Here is a 19,714-nt window from a genome sequence, read left to right as displayed (position 1 = left end):
TCCAGGCATTTGCAAGCAAAATCACAGGTATGCTACTGGAGTTGTCCCCTGCTCAGCTGCTTCTATTACTAGCAAGCGAAGATTCCCTTAGAGCAAGAGTTGATGAGGCTATGGAACTCATTATTGCACATGGAAGGTAAAGAATTAAATAAAGATTCAGATAAAAAAGGAAGGCTGGTCTTGTGGTTAAGACAGTGATCTAGGACCCAGCAGATCTGGGTTTGGTTCCCTGCTCTGTTACAGATGTCCTGTTTGCCTTGAGCAGGTCACCTGATATTAGTACCCTCAGTTTCCCATTTGGAAAATAAGAAAGTACTTCCTTTTCCCCACAAAGTCTACCTTGTCTTCTTAGATGATAAACTCTTTGAGGCAAGGGCTACTTCTTACATTGTGTATGTACAGTGCCTAGCACAGTGGGACCATTATCTTGGTTATGCATCTAGGTCCCACTGTAATATAAATAATAATATGGTATTCTTGTTTGTGTTTTGCTTTAAAACCAAATTGGCAAGAAACTGCACTTCACACGGTTTCTTTTCACAACCTGGTTACAATGGCTTACAATGTTCCTCCTGTACGGCTGTAGAGATTAGTTGAGGAAACTCAGCTGTATACATGCATAATAAAGAATTGGCAGTCTTGTTCCTTTCAAATGTTTCCTTACTAAATTCTGTTTTCAGAATTGTATCTAGTTTTATTATTTTGACTTTTTTCATTTAAAAAAATGTAACTCTTCTAATTCCAGCTCAGAATGTGACTATTAATTGATGATGGTAAATTAAATTTTGGCTTGCCTCTTCTCCCCAGGGAAAATGGAGCTGACAGTATCCTGGATCTTGGGTTGCTAGACTCCTCAGATAAGGTACAGGTAAGGGATCTGTTTTGCATAGGGTTCATGTGTGAACTGAAGGAAATTTTAGATCCATTGACTTGCCATAAAAAGATGTATGTTTATACATATTGACTTGCCATAAAAAGATGTATGTTTTTTTTAAAATAAATGTAATGTAACAACCTGTAAATGACCTGCTATTTTGCCTCAGTTAGTTATCGTCTCTTATCACATAAAATGTAGGGCTGTAAAGCAATTTTAAAAATTAATTAATTAAAATCAATTGCGATTAATTGTGCAAAAAGATTAATAGAATACCATTTATTTAAACATTTTTGGATGTTTTCTACATTTTCAAATACTGATTTCAGTTACAACATAGAATACAAAGTGTATAGTGCTCATTTTATATTTTTGATTGCAAATGTTTGCACTGTAAAAAAACAAAAGAAATAGTATTTTTCAGTTCACCTAATACAAGTACTGTAGTGCATCTCTTTATCATAAATCATAGAATATCAGGGTTGGAAGGGACCTCAGAAGGTCATCTAGTCCAACTCCTTGATCAAAGCAGGAACAATCCCCAACTAAATCATTCAGGCCAGGGCTTTGTCAAACCTGACCTTAAAAACCTCTAATGAAGGACATTCCACCACCTCCCTAGATAACCCATTCCAGTGCTTCACCTCCCGCCTAGAGAAAAAGTTTTTCCTAATATCCAACCTAAACTTCCCCCACTGCAACTTGAGACCATTACTCCTTGTTCTGTCATCTAGTACCAGTGAGAATAGTCTAGATCCTTCCTTTTTTGGAACCCCCTTTCAGGTAGTTGAAAGCAGCTATCAAATCCCCCCTCAGTCTTCCCTTGTGCAGACTAAACAATCCCTGTTCCCTCAGCCCCTCCTCATAAGTCATGTGCTCCACGCCCCGCTAATAATTTTGTGCCCTCCAGCGACTTTTTCCAGTTTTTCCCACATCTTCTTGGCAGCAAGGGCCCCAAAAGCTGAACACAGGACTCCAGATGAGACCTCACCATGTCGAATAGAGGGAATATCACGTCCCTCGATCTGCTGGCCGTAGCCCCTACTTATACAGCCCAAAATGCCGCTAGCCTTCCTTGGCAACTAAGGGCACACTGTTGACTCATATCCAGCTCTCATCACTGTAACCCCTAGGCTTTCTTCTGCCAGAAGTGCTGCCTACCACTTGGTCCTAGTCTGTAACAGGAATTGGGATTCTTCTTCCTAATTACAGGTTCTCCACTTGTCCTTGTTGAACCCATCAGATTTCTTTTGGCCCAGTCCTCTAATTTGTCTAGGTCCCTCTGTATCTATCCCTTACCTGCCTCAGCGTTTCTCCGCTCCTCCCAGTTTAGTCTCAAACCTTGCGTGAGGGTGCAGTTCTACACCATCTCAGATCATTACTGAATATTGAACAAACCGTCCCCAGGCTGATCTTGAAGAATCTGGCTTGGATACCACTGCCAACATGACATGGAGCCATGTGATGCTACCGTTGAGACCGCGATCTAGCGAGCTTCTATCCATGTTATAGTCCATTCATAGCCATAAATTCTTAACTTGCTGGCAAGATACTGTGGGACGACCGTATCAAACAGCTTGCTAAAGTCAAGGAATACATATCCAGTGCTTTCCCTCATCCCACAGCCAGTTAATCATAGAAGGCAATTAGGTTAGTCAGGCATGATGCCCTTGGTCAATCCATGCTGACTGTTCTGATCATTTGCCTCTCCTTCTAAGTGCATCAGAATTGATTCCTTGAGGACATGTCCATTGATTTTTCAGGGACTGAGGTGAGCTGACTGCCGTAGTTCCCCAGATCCTCCTCCTTCCCTTTGTTTAAAGATGGGCACTACATTAGTCTTTTTTTCAGTCATCGGGACTCCCCTGCTGCCATGAGTTTTCAGAGAATGGCCAATGCTCTGCAATCACATCCGCTAACTCCTTTAGCACCTTGGATGCAGTCATCTGGCCCCATTGACTTGGCTCCGTCAGTCGTTCTAAATAGTCCTGAACTGCTTCTTCTCCACAGAGGACTGGTCACCTCCTCCCCAAACTGTGGTGCCCGTGCGAGGTCTGGGAGCTGACCTTGTCGAGAAGACAGAGGCAAAAAGAACATTGAGTACATTAGCTTTTTCCACATCTCTGTCACAAGGTTTCTCTCCTCATCTCAGTAAGGCTATACTTTCTTTACCTTCTTTCTTGTTGCTAACATACCCTGAAAGAAAACCCTTCTTGTTACTCTAACATCCTTACAGCTGAATCCAAGTGTTGATTTGGCGCTTTCCTGATTTCACTCCTGCATGCCTAGCATATTTTTATACTCCTCCTGGGTCATTTGTTATGTCTTCACACTTCTTGTAAAGCTTCTTTTTTGATGTTAACGCATCAGCAAGAAGATTCACTGTTTAAGCCAAGCGGTCACCTGCCATAGCTTAATATTCTTTCTACCCACATCGGGGTGGTTTGTGCTGCACCCTCAATAAAGAAGTCTTATAAAATAATCAGCAGCTCTCCTGGACTCCTTTCCCCCTCATGGTATTCTCCCAGGTGATCTGCCTCAGTTCCCTGAGGAGCAGTGTCTGCCTTTTCTAAAGTCCAGGGTCCGTATTCTGCTTCTCTCCTTTCTTCCTTGTGTCAGGATCCTGAACTCGACCATCTCATAGTCACTGCTTCCCAGGTTCCCATCCACTTTTGCTTCCCCTATTAATTCTTCCCTCTTTGTGAGCAGCAGGTCAAGAAGAGCTCTAGCTCTAGCACTTGCATCAGGAAATTGTCCCCTACACTTTCCAAAAACTTCCTAGATTGTCTGTGCATGAAAGTTGAACTTACAAATGTAGAATTATGTACCCAAAAACAACTGCATTCAAAAATAAAACAATGTAAAACCTACAAGTCCACTCAGTTGTACTTCAGCCAGTCGCTCAACAAGTTTGGGTTACAATTTGCAGGAGATAATGCTGCCCACTTGTTTACAGTGTCACCTGAAAGTGAGAACAGGTTTTTGTATGGCACTGTTTTATCCAGCGTCACAAGATATTTATGTGCCAGATCCGCTAAAGATTCATGCTTCAACCACCATTCCAGAGGACATGCATCCATGCTGATGACTGGTTCTGCTCAATAACAGTCCAAAACAGAGCAAACCGATGCGTGTTCATTTTCATCATCTGAGTCAGATGCCACCAGCAGAAGGTTGATTTTCTTTTTTGGTGGTTTGGGTTCTGTAGTTTCTGATCATAGTGTTGCTCTTTTAAGACTTCTGAAAGCATGCTCCACACCTTGTTCCTCTCAGATTTTAGACAACATTTCGGATTCTTAAACCTTGAGTTGAATCCTGTAGCTATTTTTAAAAATCTCACATTGGTACCACCTTTTCGTTTTGTCAAATCTGCTGTGAAAGTGTTCTTAAAATGAACATGTGCTGGGTCATCTTCGGAGCCTGTTGTAACATGAAATATATGGCAGAATGTGGGTAAAACAGAGCAGGGGACATACATTTGTGACTGAACTCCTTGGGGGAGAATTGTAATTAATGCATTAGTTTTTAATGTGCATCATCAGCATGGAAGCATGTCCGCTGGAATGGTGGCCGAAGCATGAAGGGGCATATGAATGTTTAGCATATCTGGCAAGTAAATATTTTGCAATGCCGGTTACAAAAGTGCCATGTGAACACCTGTTCTCACTTTCAGGTGACACTGTAAATAAGAAGCAAGCAGCAGCATCTCCCATAAATGTAAACAAACTTGTTTGCCTTAGCAATTGGCTGAATAAGTAGTAGGACTGAGTGGACTTGTAGGCTCTAAAGTTTTAAGTTGTTTTGGTTTTGAGTGCAGTTATGTAACAAAAAATCTACATTTGTAAGTTAAACTTTCATGATAAAGAGATTGTACCACAGTATTTGTATGAGATGAATTGAAAAATACTATTTTTTATCATTTTAGAAGTGCAAATATTTGTAATAAAAATAATATAAAGTGAGCACTGTACACTTTGTAGTCTGTTTAATAGAAATCAGTATTTTTGAAAATGTAGAAAAACTGAAATATTTAATAAATTTCAATTGGTATTCTATTATTTAACAGTGCGATTAATGGTGATTAATTTTTCTGAGTTAATCGTGTGAGTTAACTGCAATTAATCAACAGCCCTAATAAAATGAAGGGTGTTTTTTACTGATTCTTTGCTGAAAGGATCTGCTTCTTTGATTTGTTGTTTTTCAAAATAATGAAGTAAATGCTCAATTATTTAAAAATCCACCATTGCCAAATATTACCAGTGTTTTGAAATGGTGAGACTCAAAAATCTTTTTGGTCCTATAGTGAGCAGGTTTCAGTATTCAATGGGAAACAAAATTAGGATAGATGTTTGATTTTTAACTGAGATTCTAAATTAGCTTCTTAATCTTTTGTACTAGGAAAATAGAAAGCGACATGGCTCCAGTCGCAGTGTGGTGGACATGGAATTAGATGATACAGATGATGGTGATGATAATGCACCACTATTCTACCAACCTGGGAAACGAGGTTTTTATACGCCAAGGCCTGGCAAAAACACAGAGGCAAGGTTGAATTGTTTCAGAAACATTGGCAGGTACTATATTAAGCACATTTGCTAATCTTGTGTTCTCTTGGCATTTCAGATATTTTGCTAGCTTATATTTCTCCAAAGATAAAAGCTGTACTACAGTTCACTCATCTTGGGTTTGAAATCATGTGGGGGAACTTGAACAACTCAGTCTATTAGTCTTGAGAGAAATCTTAAATTTTTGTTAAAATTTGCACTAGTACCCCTCAATGTACGTGTGTGTGAGAGAGAGAAGATAAAATGTTAGCATCGGATTTATTGCATCATTGGCATTTCCGGTCCCATGACTCACTGGTCCCTGAATAGGGAAACTTTCTGTCAAAGGGAACTATTTTACTGATTTTGTAAGCTAAAACTTGTGTCTTTGTGCTTTTGCTTTCCCTGCCGCCTTTTTATTTTGCAAGTATGTCAGAGAAGCAGGATCTTAAAGTGCCCCAGTACCATCCACGTTATGTCTGAGTTGCCCATGCACAGCCAGCAGAACAGACAGTAACTGTCTTGGCTTTAATGTCTGTGTCCAGATGTTGCCATGGGCTCTGAAGTTCAAAAGTGAGTTTCCCTGAAATCATTCCTGATCCTCTCCTCCCCCCTGCACCCTCCCCACCCTGTCCCGGCCACAGTTTTCATAGTCTAGTGCAAGGTCTGACCAGAATGTCTCAAAGGCAAACAGTCCTCAAATAAACGGTTGACCATCCTTGCTGGACATCATGACTATCAATATTTCCCCCAAGCTCTTACAAAATAGGCTCTCAAGCTGTGTTTCCACAAACAACCTGCTAGCTTCAGGTATAGATGGACTCCAGGACCCTAATCATGTTGTTGGGCACTGACTTGAAAAACAAGGCATTCTTTTCCCAAGAAAACAAGGTGTGTATCAAGTAGAACTCGCTCCAAAGACATTTCACTTCCCTAGACTTCTCAAGGCATGTTGTCAAGTGTTCTTATATATGCCGTATCACCTTCTGTCTGTATGATAGCAGTGCAGTGTACTTGAGTGTGAAGACATCAGTCTTTGGAGAAACTCCCAGCTAGTACAGAACCCTGCACTGCATTCCTAAGCAACGCTGGCTACTCTGAGCCCATCAGACCTGGCCTCTGTTCTATATGTTGGCTTTCCAGAGACTGCTGAGTAAAGTTCAAGGTCTCAGTCCTTACCTTCAAGGAGCTTAGTGGCGTTTAAAGAGACTGCTTAAAGCTCCAGGATGAGGATCTCGGTCAACAACTTGACTTCTGTGACACAGTGGAACTTTCTACCACAGGAATAAAGCTTGTCTGTGCAGGAGACAATGCTTTCTCAGTGACTAGTCTGTCTGTGGAATAAATTGTGTCACAAATTAAGGGCTGTCACAAACCTCACCAAGTTGCACTCCAAATGCAAGATGTTCTTCTTTCACCTTGTCTTCTCTGACATAAATGCATAGTAGTGTTTTGTTTAACATACACACTACACTGCACAACTTCTCCCCTGGGGCATGGATGAGAGAAGGAGACTAAATCACATATGACAAAATTTAGTCGTGTTGCCTAATGCACTGCTTGAAGATTCTCAGTACTACATCGATGAGGGCAGAATAAGAACGTATTGTAGGATAGGATGAAGTTCTCCAGTTACACCATTTCCAACAGTAAAGGTAACTTTTCAGTTCTGAATATGTTGTGGAGCCTGGTGTTGTCTTCCTACCATGTTGCTTCATCTCCACTGAAAATGTATGTGACAGAAGGTTGCTTCTGACATCTGTCATTGTACCACACTGTTCCTTTGTGGGATCATGTGCTTCAGAACAAGGCTTGTGACCAGCGTTTGCTCTGTTGAATAAGTCAGTGCATTTTTTTGCACCTCATTGGCACTAAAGGACTCAGTGCACCTGGCTGTGAAGTAGGTGATCATGAGAAAAACATGCGGGATTGCTCTGCTGAGGCGCTTTTTAGAGCGAATTTGTGGAAGTCTGTAGGCTTATGCCTGGAGAAGAATGATACCCTTAAAAATCCAGTCACTTCTTGATTGTTTTCACTCCAGTACAGATTCTCCTGATTTCAGAAGAACCATGTCTAAGTGTTTTGTCTGCCTGTGTTTTTTATTGTAACAACTAGCTGAATGTATAGCTTCAAAGCTCATTCAGTCATTTGATATTTACTTACACAACCAGACTCATAATTTTCCGAACGGATTTATAGGGCAGGTATGTAGAGTTCTCTTCACACCTTTACAAAGTGTAATTGCTCAGCCAGAAGGCAGCCATCAAAATTCATTTTACCAGCCTTTTTGCAGAAATAGTTTTTGCCTAAGTTGTCCTGTTTTTTTGTTTTTTTTTAATTTTTGGGAACCCTCTTATTTTATCCCTATTTTTGCTGAGTCCAACATAAAATAGGTTTATTGTTTTCTTTCCACTAACAGCATTTTTATATTCTTGCATTGCTACTTTTTAGATATTTTCTTTCATAGTAATATCTATGGAGATTTTTAGTCTCTAGGAGTGGAGTTCTGTTGCAGCAGGTATTTTTGAAGAAGTGATCCTTCTTTACCCGTGACTGTTCTTTCAGGAAAAATAGCAAATTATTTATTTTTTAACAAGCTTTCCAGAAAAACTCTCCCCATGGGACGAGGTACTGCATGCACTATTTCAGAAACAGTGGTTTCTTTTGGGGGATGTAGGGATTGGGAAATTTTAAATAAGAGGTTTTATAATTGGAATTCAGGTTGAAGCTAGCTTCCAGAGTTAATTATTTTTTTGTTGTTGAAATATTCATGAAACACTTTTGAATCCCACTACTTTAAACAATTTCCTTTTGTGATTTTCTAATAGTACTCTTTTTTTTGTTCTCAGAATTCTAGGGTTGTGCTTACTGCAGAATGAACTATGTCCCATCACGTTAAACAGACATGTTATCAAAGTTCTTCTTGGTAGAAAAGTAAGTTGATCACAGACATCTGAACTGCATTTAAGTACATAAGACTTACTTTTTTTTTTTTTAAAAAAATCTATTTTAAAATATCTTTTGATGTTAACATTGTCTTTGTTTGGCAATACATCTTGACCCGATATAACACGAATTTGGATATAATGTGTTAAAGCAGTGCTTGGGGGGTGGAGGCTGAGCACTTCAGTGGATCAAAGCAAGTTCAATATAATGCAGTTTCACCTATAACGTGGTAAGATTTTTTTGGCCCCCGAGGACAACGTTATATCGAGGTAGAGTTGTGCTAAATTTAATTAAAACAGTTGTGATTTTTTTTTTTGTTGTCTTACAATTAAACTGAGTTTGCCAAGTGAATACCAAGGAATTGACTGAGGAGGGTTTCCAGTTAATATAATATGCACATGTGCTCTCTCTCTATATCTATAGCTGACTATATTAATTAAAGATTTAAAATGGGACAGGGTTGATCTTCATGAGCAGAAAAAAGAAGGAAGTTGAAGAAGCTGTGCTGTAGCATTAGTTCTCGCTCTTTCTGTTACTATTTACAAAAAGGCATTTTGTTTAACAATTGAGAGAATTCTCTCAAATCAGATTTCAAATTCTGCTTCAGGAGTAGACATAAAATTTAAATGTAGTCCAGCAATTGCCTATGTTTTAACTGTTTTAGGTGAAGACCACATTTCAATTATCTTTTGACAGTATACCTCTAAATATGGTGCCCGATGCAACAAACTGAACAAAATTTTCCATTATCCCTGGTCTTCATTTTGGTGATTTAAAAAAAAAAAAAAAAAAATCAGAGCCAGTCTTTGTCCAAAATGGATGTGATTTTTAACAAATGGCGCAGGGGAATGGTGACAAAGGAGCAAGAGATTATGGATGCACAAGAACACCCCAACCACTTTTCAAAACAGAAGACATTCTCCCTGCTCTACTATCTGAGTAAAAGCCTTCTAGGGCTCCCTCATGATGACAGCAGAGGAGTGGGCAACATGGGAAAATGAGAAGTACCAAAATTCCCTGTAGCTGGGTTTAGGGGCACCACAAAGTACTGTCTTAGATGGAAAGACAGATAATCGATGGAGCAAAGGCCCCCAAAACGTGGCAAAAAAGGCAAGGATCTGCTCAAAAGATTTGCTTGTTGAGGGTGAGGAGGGCAACTATTGGGCACAAATAACCTCCACTTAAAGGAATTTACAGCTGCTGGGAAGAAGCTTGCTTTCTGTGAAGGCGCAGGTGAATTTCCTTCCAGGGTTTTAGGGAGTGTGGAGATAGGAAAAGGAGTGATGACATGTGACCCCATTTTCAAATCCTGTTGAAAAATCCACCAGTGTCTGTTTTGACCCATGTTAATTTATGGAAAGGATACATTCCAAGAGTTCAGTTGCCTAGATCTATAGTCATTCTTAGTGTGGGCAAATGCTTTACAACCTTCTCTGTGCTTTGCCAGTGCACTTCAATCTGGTGTTATGTTCCTCCACCGCAGAAAATCAGGATGAGAATGGAAATTACCTTTTTTTGTGATTCTTTCCAAGTGTTTGAGTGAATGTCTCATTACATGGCTATATAGGTGCCTTATGCTAGTGTACATATCCGTTTTAGAACTCATTATGTTGAATATATTTATAAAAACAATGCTACATATCAAACATCAACTTTATTTTAGGTGAACTGGCATGACTTTGCTTTTTTTGATCCGGTTATGTATGAGAGCTTGCGGCAACTTATCCTAGCCTCCCAGAGCACGGATGCTGATGCTGTTTTTGCAGCAATGGATTTAGCATTTGCAATAGACCTGTGCAAGGAGGAGGGTGGAGGGCAGGTAGGTGCAAGCTGAACTTGACTTTACAGTTTAATGTTACTTGTTCCTAGCGTGTCAAACCCCAGACAGATTTAGGGTGAGATTTTCTAAACTGTGTAAGTGTTCAGGAGCGCACAGATCCATTGAAAGTCTGTGGGATTTGTGTTCCTAAATCACTTAAATGTTTTTGAATATTCAACTTCTAGTACTTTTATGGGCTGTTTAATATAATCTAAATGAGAAATCAGCAGTACCCCAATTATCGGTCTCATCACGAGGACTGGTTTTAAATATAAAACTTCTGTTCATGGTAATAGTCCAAACCAGTAACCCACTGAAAACTTGTTTTAAAAGTGAAAAAGCTGTGTAGCACCACAATATATTTATTGCATACAGTAATAGAAATGATACTCTTGTTTTAACTGTTGCTTTTTTTCTGCTTTAAAGTATGTTTTTAAATCCTCTCTCCGTTTGCTACTTCATCATAGGTTGAACTTATCTCCAATGGTGTAAATATACCAGTCACCCCTCAGAATGTTTATGAATATGTCCGGAAATATGCAGAACACAGAATGTTGGTAGTAGCAGATCAACCTCTACATGTAAGTGGTTTGTAATGTTCTGGAATGATACTGTCAATTTCTGCATATACCGTGTTCCATTCCACGTTGTCCAACTTCTGAAGGGTATTAAACTTGGTTTCTTATTACATAGTTAACTTAATTATGTGGAGACCTTGATTACCCTAAAAGCTTATTTGAATAGACAGAAGGATGTACATTAAAAGGAAGAACTAAAGTTAGCTCAGCGACTAGTTAAAGTTCAGCATTTACATATAGATTAAAAAAAAGATTTATATCTTGAGTTTATATAACATATACTGGGAAAATGCTTATCTTCAAAGACATGTGGATTCTATTCAGTCTTCCATTTTTCTATATTTCTTTGTCAGCCTAGATTTATTTAACCTCTTAGCTCAGAGATTTAACAAGCCAAACTCTGACAGCATAAAGTCACTGGAGCTTCTGGCCTCCTTATGCCTGCTCTGTGCAAGATCAGTGTGGCGAGTGATAGCAGAATTTTTATTCTTACCATTGTTAATTTTTTAACAAGAAGCATGACCAGAATCTGTCAAAAATTATATTAAAAGTAAAACTTAGTCTTGTTTTTAGAAGCCTGTTCTGAACTAAAAGATTAGATATTTGCTTTGTGATCAGGACAATTTATTGGACTGCTGAACTGTTTCCAACCATTGTAGGCCATGGGATTTTAGACTTTGAAATTAAATTGTCCTTACTGTCATTTGCCTCCCCACCTTCCTGTGCCCCAAATTGCAGTTCTGACATGATTTATCAGTTAGTATCTCCTGAATATTCATTTCAAGAACATAATAATGGCCTTAGTGGGTCAACAATGCTTCATCCAGCCCAATATCCTATTATCCAATAGTGTCTGGTGCCAGATGCTTCAGAGGGAGTGAACAGAATAGGTGATCAAGTGATCCATCCCTGTCATCCAGTCCTGGCTTCTAGCAGTCAGAGGTTTAGGGACACCCAGAGCACGGGGTTGTGCCCCTGAGCATCTTGGCTTACAGCCATTGATACACCTGTTCTCTGTGAAATTATCTAATTGTTTTTGAACCTAGTTATACTTTTGACCTTAAAAATCCCCTGGCAATGACTGTCATGGGTTAACTATGCATTATGTGAAGTACTTCCATATGTTTTTTAAATTGACTGCCTATTAATTTCATGACGTGACCTCTGATTCATGTGTTACATGAAGAGGGTAAATAACACTTCCCTATTGACTTTGTCCACACCATTCATGATATTAGAGACCTCTATCATATCCCCTCTCCTTAGTTCTCTCTTTTCTAAGATGAACAATCCCAGTCTTTTTAATCTTTTCTCATATGGAAGCTGTCCATATCCTTTCTCATTTTAGTGGCTTTCGAATGAGATACAGCTACAACATTAGTTTCTAGGTCTAGTGGTTCTCAAGGTGGCAGATTTTTAAAGCACTATCATAATTCCAGGAAGTGGAATTTGTGTAGCAGGCAGCAAGGTAATAAAAAGAATTGTGGATATATTGTAACTGACTAGGGCATAGGAAAAAATGGCTATATTGAAAGGTTCAAATTCCAGAGAGAGAGAGCACTTGTTTGTACTACCAATGGTTTGCAAGGTGCCACCCTTAAAAATAATTGTCATTTGGTTCCCTCAGTCTAGCAATGCTTGTTGCTGGTCTGGGCCTGAATATTGCAAGTCCTAGACCGTGGGCCCAATATAGCTTCCATTCAAAAAGATGTTTTTACCAGTTTGAGATTGAACATGGAAGAGGTGAACGGCAGAGAGGAAAAGTAACTGATATTTGTGAGCCGTGAACTTCATTGTATGTAACTTCTCAGAGATCCACTTAAACAGTAGCAAAAGTGGTCAGTGTAGAGTGAATCATGTGACTCTTTCAGGCAATGAGGAAAGGTCTGCTGGATGTGCTTCCAAAGAACTCATTAGAAGACTTGACAGCAGAAGATTTCAGGCTTTTGGTAAACGGCTGTGGTGAAGTAAATGTGCAAATGCTGATCAGCTTTACCTCTTTCAATGATGAGTCAGGTATGAAATACGTAGTCTGTTTAGGAAATGAGTTGTACAGCTAGAAATGTAGTATTATTCACCTGTCTGTCCTTTATGTAGAGATGAAAAAATTATCCTTGCTATCCAACTTTTTCTAAGCTTAAAACCAGCTCTGTTCATTGACCTTAATGAATGGCTCAAAATATAATATGCTAAAAGGATTTTCAGTGTGCCAGACCCTATTATTTGCCACTTAAGAATCTTTCCCTCAAAATGGAAGAGTACAATACACAACTCTTTTGAGGGTACAGCCTCAGTATCACTATATAAATAATCCATCAGAATGCAAGGAGAGCAAATTATGGGTTGCTATTTTTTCCTGCCAAATCCTGGCCTGACCATATATTTAGAGTTATGATTGATGTAGTGTAATATTTTAAAGAAATATTTCATTGACCTGTTACAAACTTAGATACAGCTTGTTAGTAGATCATACAGTGTCTTAATTTTATTAGTTGTTTACACCAGTGTTCTTAAGTCTAGTCCTTACGTTCAAAAGTGTTTGCATTAGTGTTTGACATAGCATTGTCCTTGTTCCTGGTGTGCAGGTTTTGTGGGAAGGGGGTAGTGGCACTAAGTATTTTACTTGCTGGCATGTATAAAACGTGCTCTAAATGTTCATTGTCAAATACATTTAATTTAATTATTCTGTTTCAAATAGGAGAAAATGCTGAGAAGCTTTTGCAATTCAAGCGTTGGTTTTGGTCCATAGTTGAGAAGATGAGTATGACAGAAAGACAAGATCTAGTAAGTTGTCCTTCCCCTGTAAAAGGCTGCTTAAGACTGTTTTTCAACAATCAGTATTGCTTTTCAGTATTTATTTTTTTTTTTTTAATGGAACAGTTTTCTACACTGGTAGAGTAGCAGTAGTACTTGGGAGTTTGTGCACTAGGCTTTCAACTCTTGAGACTGAATATGAAATCTAGCTTTGTTCACAAGAAAATTTTGGTGTATTTTTCCATGTCCATATCTCAGAACTCTCAAGCACATTTACAGTCCCTGTTTGAGAGGTTTCACACTGAGTAACAGGTGGGCAGAAAATCAGGTTTGAATTGCATTTATAGAGGATTGGAAAAGTTTGCTTGTTATGCACTGTATTCACCCACTTTTTTAAAACGTTCTCTTTTGATAACCTCAGAGATGTGAACCGTCTCATTTTTGAATGAACTCTGCAAAGAAGAAAACAAGGACTGGTGTAAAAAGAGGAAAATCTAGAGCAGATTGGTTTAGGCAAAGGGAACTCAGGGTGCAATTCAGTATTCACTGTGCTCTGCAAGAGAATATTTCACACTTCTAATACTTCTCAAGTAAACTCTTGGTACTGCAACTTCCATTGCTTGTAATTAATGCATTTGGTATCAGTGCTTATTTTATAGTAATTTGATGGATATAAAATGGCTAATTTGATTATATAAAAAAGTTTCTGATACACAGACATTATCCTCTTCCCAAAAGGACGGGAAATCCCAACTTCCTGCACCAAGATGTGGTTAATATTTGGAGAGTGTTGCTTCTTTTGATAAATTGCTTTGATAAATATGGTGTTATATTTTGTAGTTGAGAGAAGAGAGGAAATGACTGGAAGTATAACATTGTCGTAATAGTGCACAGCCACTGAGTCTCTACACTACAAGGAATGTTTTACGATCAAGCACCATGATTGCCCTGTGACTTTCCCATTTTACTCATGTCAAAATAATGATCAGTATGTGATACCAATGTTCGTACCATGGAGTCAGTTTAAATATTTCTAGACCAGCAAAAGTTACAGCCTACTTTCTATTCTTTTAGGTTTATTTTTGGACATCAAGCCCATCATTGCCTGCTAGCGAGGAGGGATTCCAGCCCATGCCATCCATCACAATAAGACCACCAGATGACCAACATCTTCCTACAGCAAACACTTGCATTTCTCGCCTTTATGTCCCACTCTATTCCTCTAAACAGATTCTGAAACAGAAGTTGTTACTCGCCATTAAGACCAAGAATTTTGGTTTTGTGTAGAGTATAAAAAGTGTGTATTGCTGTGTAATATTACTAGCTAAGTTTTGTAGATTTTTCCATTTGTCTATAAAAGTTTATGGAAGTTAATGCTGTCATACCCCTGGTGGTACTTTATTGATTAAATGCAAACATTCCTGTACTAAGTTTGTAACCTACAGGCCTAAGGAGCACTAGCAATGTTTGACTGTAACAGTTTGCTAGTCAATAACTTCTTGGCCTAACCCCAGCCAAAGATGACAGCAGAACAATATAATTTACACTGTGATTTATCTTTTTGCTGAGGGAAAATATGTAAAATGTTCAGAAAATTCACTGCTGCCTTTGTGAAAAGTGTTTCAGCAAAGGTTCTTGTATAGAGGGAGTAGGGAATTTCAAAATAAAAAATTAAGTATGTTCTGTGTTTTATTTTAACCTTTTTTATGGTGTTTAATTTGTGGTTGGCTGCAGTTGTGTATCATGTATATTGAACTTGTAAAAAGTTCTTCACAGTTCAGATCTAAGAGTTGGAATCATTCACTTTTACTTATGAAACCACTTTCATTGCAATTTCTGTTCTGATTGCATTGAACTCTGGCACATTAGATCCCATCACTAATAGATTGCATGTAATCTGTACCTTTTAGTGAGGTTTTTTGTACATATGATGAGGCCAATGCACATTACTTCATAGTTCACAATCAACATTTTTGTATCCCTATTTCAGTAAGCAGACAGGAGATTGTTCCACTTCCAATTCTAACTAGACACTTGTACTGCGGTATCTCAGCTGTGTAAACTCAGCCTGGGCACTTTCTGGTAACTGTAAAATGTTTATAAGATCATGATTATTGAAGATACATTTTGGAAAATTTTAATGTTCGTGAGCAGCTTAACTACTTTTGTATCTAGCCTTTTTTAAGTATCTTGTTACAGTTTTTTAATAAAGAAATTATAGACAAAATACCAAGTCATATTGAAGACACCATAGTTTTTATTTATGTAACTCTGAATATTTTAGCTTAACAGCCTACACCAGACACAGTTGTGCATTTAAAAATCTCAATTTCTTAACTGAAAAATTGATCTGCATCTGCACTATATAACAAATAAATTAATGGAAGCAATTCAGCCCACATTTTACAGTTAGCAGAGAATCCTGAATGGAGCAAGCCAGGCGCAACCCCTTCTCTTCACCAAAATGCAGAATTTAAAGGAAAGTTTCTCCGCAATAATCAAAATTGATTATAATGGAATAAATAAATAAATGCAGATTCATTGTAGTGGGACCTAATGTATGTCCACTTTTTAATAAAGCGATTATTGGTTTTACAAGGGTAGTCTTTGAATATATAAGTAGCCTAGTACTTTTGTCATTAAATTCTTAATGCTTTAAATTTTAAATGTTAGAAGATCATTAGTAAAGGAGGAGCAACTTTGGCTGCCCTTGCTATCAGATTCTGATGCTTACTAAGACTTAATAGACTAGACTGCTGATGATGGGTTTTGATGACTTTGTTCTCCTACTCTTCCCTGCATTCTGTGACTCCATATTGCAATGACCTTTCCTTGCTGAGGGGTGCAAAACTGGTTTTGCACCAAAATTGGTCAATGCCACTTTGAGTGCCAAACAGAGGTGGATGGCCAGAAGTGACCTAAACTCCTTCCGTTTTCCACCCTACCTAAAAATGCAGCATCCTGCTTCTGTAGCACCTCTAACTCTCTTGCATGCATGGAGGAGGGCTTGGGACCATAACTCAGATCACCATGTGTGCCACTTTGACTCTGAAGACTGTTTTATAAGGCTAACTCTTCTAGACTTGCTTAGTTAAGCTGCTGATGTACCAAGTAAACCAGTGGAAATATTTCCACATGTATTAATGAAATAATAATAGCATTCCCAAGAACAGCCCTCACAGGCAGGGGGAAAGGTTTCAAGTGGTTAGGTAATGGGGACTGGGAGTCTGGCATTTTGGATTCCATTCCTGGATCTGCCATTGTGACCTTCAGCAAGTTATTTTAGACAAACCCTCAGCTCGAAGACTTAAACATGAGCTATATTGCTTTTACTAGAGTGGTGTGTAGTTAAAGTTGTACAACCTCCCTGATGTGGGTGCAGTTATATATTTGGTATAAAGGTGCTTTATACCAGTATAGCTATTCCTGGTAAGAGGAATACACTATACAGGTATAAGGCACCTTTATACCAGTATAACTGTCCGCGCTAGGTGTTGTACCAATATAAATACTTCAGTAAAAAGAAAATCACAGCCCTAACTGAAATAGTTCACATTGGTACAAAGACTGTGTAGATCAGGCCTCAGATTCACAGTCCATAAAAATAAAGAAGCTGCCTCCCTCACAGAAGCTTTGTGAGGCTTAATGATGTAAAACTCATCCAAGATCCTCTGATCAAAGGCCGTATGTAAGTGTAAAGTATTGTGTATATATGTATTGTGTGTGTATATGTATAAAAATGTATGTGTATGTATAACATATAAATATATATGTTATATGTATATATATTTCTGTATATAGCATAAACATTTTTTAAAAACCTGTACTGTATAGCTAGGCAGAAATTACACAGGTAACTAGTCTTATACAGTAGTTCACCATATATACACAACCAAGACATTCTGATGACATAAGCAGAGGGGTTAGCCAAAATATTTATGTTGCCATCATTGACTTGAAATGTGTATGTTGCTTTATAAAATAGCTTTTCTCTGTATGGTATATTTAAGCAATATCAAGGTTTTTAATAAGAAAAATGTTTATTAAAATCATACACCTTGTTTCCCTTTGACTTAAGCCCTTCTGTTAGTTTATTTTTAAGATGCGGTAGAGAAATAAAAGAAGAAAAGGAGAAAAGTTTGTAATATTTCAGTTTTATGGCCTAATTCCTCAAGTGTTGATAATTCTATAAGTAGTACAGGAGCTCCCAATAAAATGTCAATGTTTGCCAACAAGTCAATAGTTGATTCCTATTGTAACAATATACCACATCATGCTAACCTGGCGAATTCTGGATTTTAATGGTAGTCACTGATGTTCAAGTAATCATACACATCACCTAAGTTAAATTCCATGTTGCAACCCTGTTCTGGGATTCTTGATTTAAAAAAAATGATCTGAGTTTTTCTTCATACTTAGCTGGTTTAATATCTCAGTTTGGCTTTGAAATGACAACTGTTTTTTGCTATTGAAAGTGAGATTTCTGTTCATCAAATCTAAACATGGAGAGAGGAGTAATAGACTAGAAAATTTGCAAGCAAAAGCAAAACGTATTTCTTGCAGAATTTTAGTAATTTCAAATAGACATGAGACTTTGCTCTTCCCTTCCAAAAATAAGTAAGGGGTTTTTTCATTGTAAAAGCATGGACTACATACAAAACTAATGGGGTATTCTGATTTACTCATCCAAAGATGAGTGAGGGCAGAAAATGTTAAAATGCCCTTCATCTTTAATTCTATAATTCAAATGGGAAAAAAAAATGATGTAGGTCATCCAGTCCATCTCCCTATAATTGCTGTACTGTTATCTGGGGTAGGTACATCTTCTAGGTATCTATTGATGGGATCTTTTGTAACAGCCCTTGGAATACCATTCTACAGTATAATGTATCCTAGAATCAGGAAGCTTTTCTTGCTATTCTACCTAAAATTTCCTTTTGTAATGTCATAACCAAAATGTAGTATATCATAATTATACACCTTCCACTATCCTAAATGGCTCCTTTCCATTCTGTTTACGCTCTCCATGGATTTCTCTCCCTCCCTTTGTCTCTTGACCAAGTTATGTATATTTAACTTTTAATTTTTTTCTCATTCATCAGTCCTTCCAGACCTCTTAAAATTGTTGCTGTTTTTCTCTGAACTCCCTCCAGTTTGTCTTGCTACTAGTGGTTTGCCCAGGAGTGACTGCAATATAGTCAAATCCCCAGTTATCCAAATTTCAGTTTGACATTTGTCCCAAATCCAAATGTTCATAAACAAATTTCAGTCTTATATCTTAAACTGATCATATGAAGTTTTTAGTTGGCCCTCAGAGACATCTGGATAATGGAAATGAAATCAGGTGCCTGATGCAGCTGCACTGAGCTGTGTAGAGAAGATAGTACATTCCTGATTTGTGAAATGTCTCTGTGCACCCCAAAATTGCAGCAGCCTTTTTTTGTTGCCACCAATTACATTGCAAACTATTTCCTACAGTAGACATCTTTTAACACTGGATTCTCCCTCTTGTTGGGTGTATCATATTTTCCCTACTGTTTTTAACTTACCTGTCCTAGTTTAAATTTCCTATTGTTGTGTTGAAATTGTCTTGCAAATTTTGTCACTGAACAAATGACTCAGACATGCTGAATTCCTTATGTGTTTAGATCACTGTTTCTCAACCTTTATACCAGGGACCATCTTGTTGCCTTCCTAAACTGTGCCAGTGCCAGTCCACAGACTAGTCGTTGAGAAATGCTATGTTAGATAACTGAAAAGTTACTTTCCATGAATTTTCAGCTTTTGATTCTGGAAGGTTTTCTGTGAAATACTTTCAGGGAGCAATTGAGAATTGTGGGAGTTGGGGGAAATCTCTCAAGATTGATTTGGGAGACAAGATGCTTGTGTGATTGAAGTATAGAACTGAAAGGCAAGAGCAACCTGGATTTTATACTCAGTTCCACCGTGGGCTTTCTTTGTAACATTCTACACACATCTCTCTGCCTCAGCTTTCTTATCTGTAGAATTGAGAATACTTCCTTACCTCGCATAGGAAATGGAAAATGACTGCCTAGGAAGGAGTACTGGGGAAAGGGATCTTGGGGTGTGGGATCATAGTGGACCACAAGCTCAATGAATCAACAGTGTAACACTCGCACAAAAAAATCCTTCTGTATTAGCAGGAATGTTGTAAGCAAGACTCAAGTAGTAATTTTTC

At 38.1% G+C, this 19,714-nt stretch overlaps 1 protein-coding gene across 26 annotated transcripts in view; it reads left to right on the top strand.

Moving 5' to 3' along the window:
• Positions 1-17,750, top strand: part of UBR5 (ubiquitin protein ligase E3 component n-recognin 5) — a 152,771-nt gene extending 135,021 nt beyond the window's left edge. For 22 of the 26 annotated variants that reach the window (XM_075063148.1, XM_075063147.1, XM_075063145.1 and 19 more), the window contains 9 exons: positions 6-136; positions 808-868; positions 5,273-5,448; positions 8,268-8,352; positions 10,028-10,183; positions 10,651-10,764; positions 12,633-12,777; positions 13,460-13,545; positions 14,590-17,750. In XM_075063148.1, the coding sequence (XP_074919249.1) occupies positions 6-136; positions 808-868; positions 5,273-5,448; positions 8,268-8,352; positions 10,028-10,183; positions 10,651-10,764; positions 12,633-12,777; positions 13,460-13,545; positions 14,590-14,802 (1,167 nt within the window). In that variant the 3' untranslated portion in view covers positions 14,803-17,750. The remainder of the gene's footprint in view (positions 1-5; positions 137-807; positions 869-5,272; positions 5,449-8,267; positions 8,353-10,027; positions 10,184-10,650; positions 10,765-12,632; positions 12,778-13,459; positions 13,546-14,589) is intronic. The other 4 variants (XM_075063143.1, XM_032771323.2, XM_032771330.2 and 1 more) reach the window with 2 other exon arrangements.
• The last annotated feature ends 1,964 nt before the right edge of the window (positions 17,751-19,714 follow it).

The sequence above is a fragment of the Chelonoidis abingdonii genome, chromosome 2 (genome assembly GCF_003597395.2).
Source record: "Chelonoidis abingdonii isolate Lonesome George chromosome 2, CheloAbing_2.0, whole genome shotgun sequence".
In the NCBI taxonomy this organism is placed as follows: Eukaryota; Metazoa; Chordata; order Testudines; family Testudinidae; genus Chelonoidis; species Chelonoidis abingdonii.
Note: the sequence above shows the minus strand (reverse complement) of the source record. Positions and strands in the feature narration are given on the sequence as shown.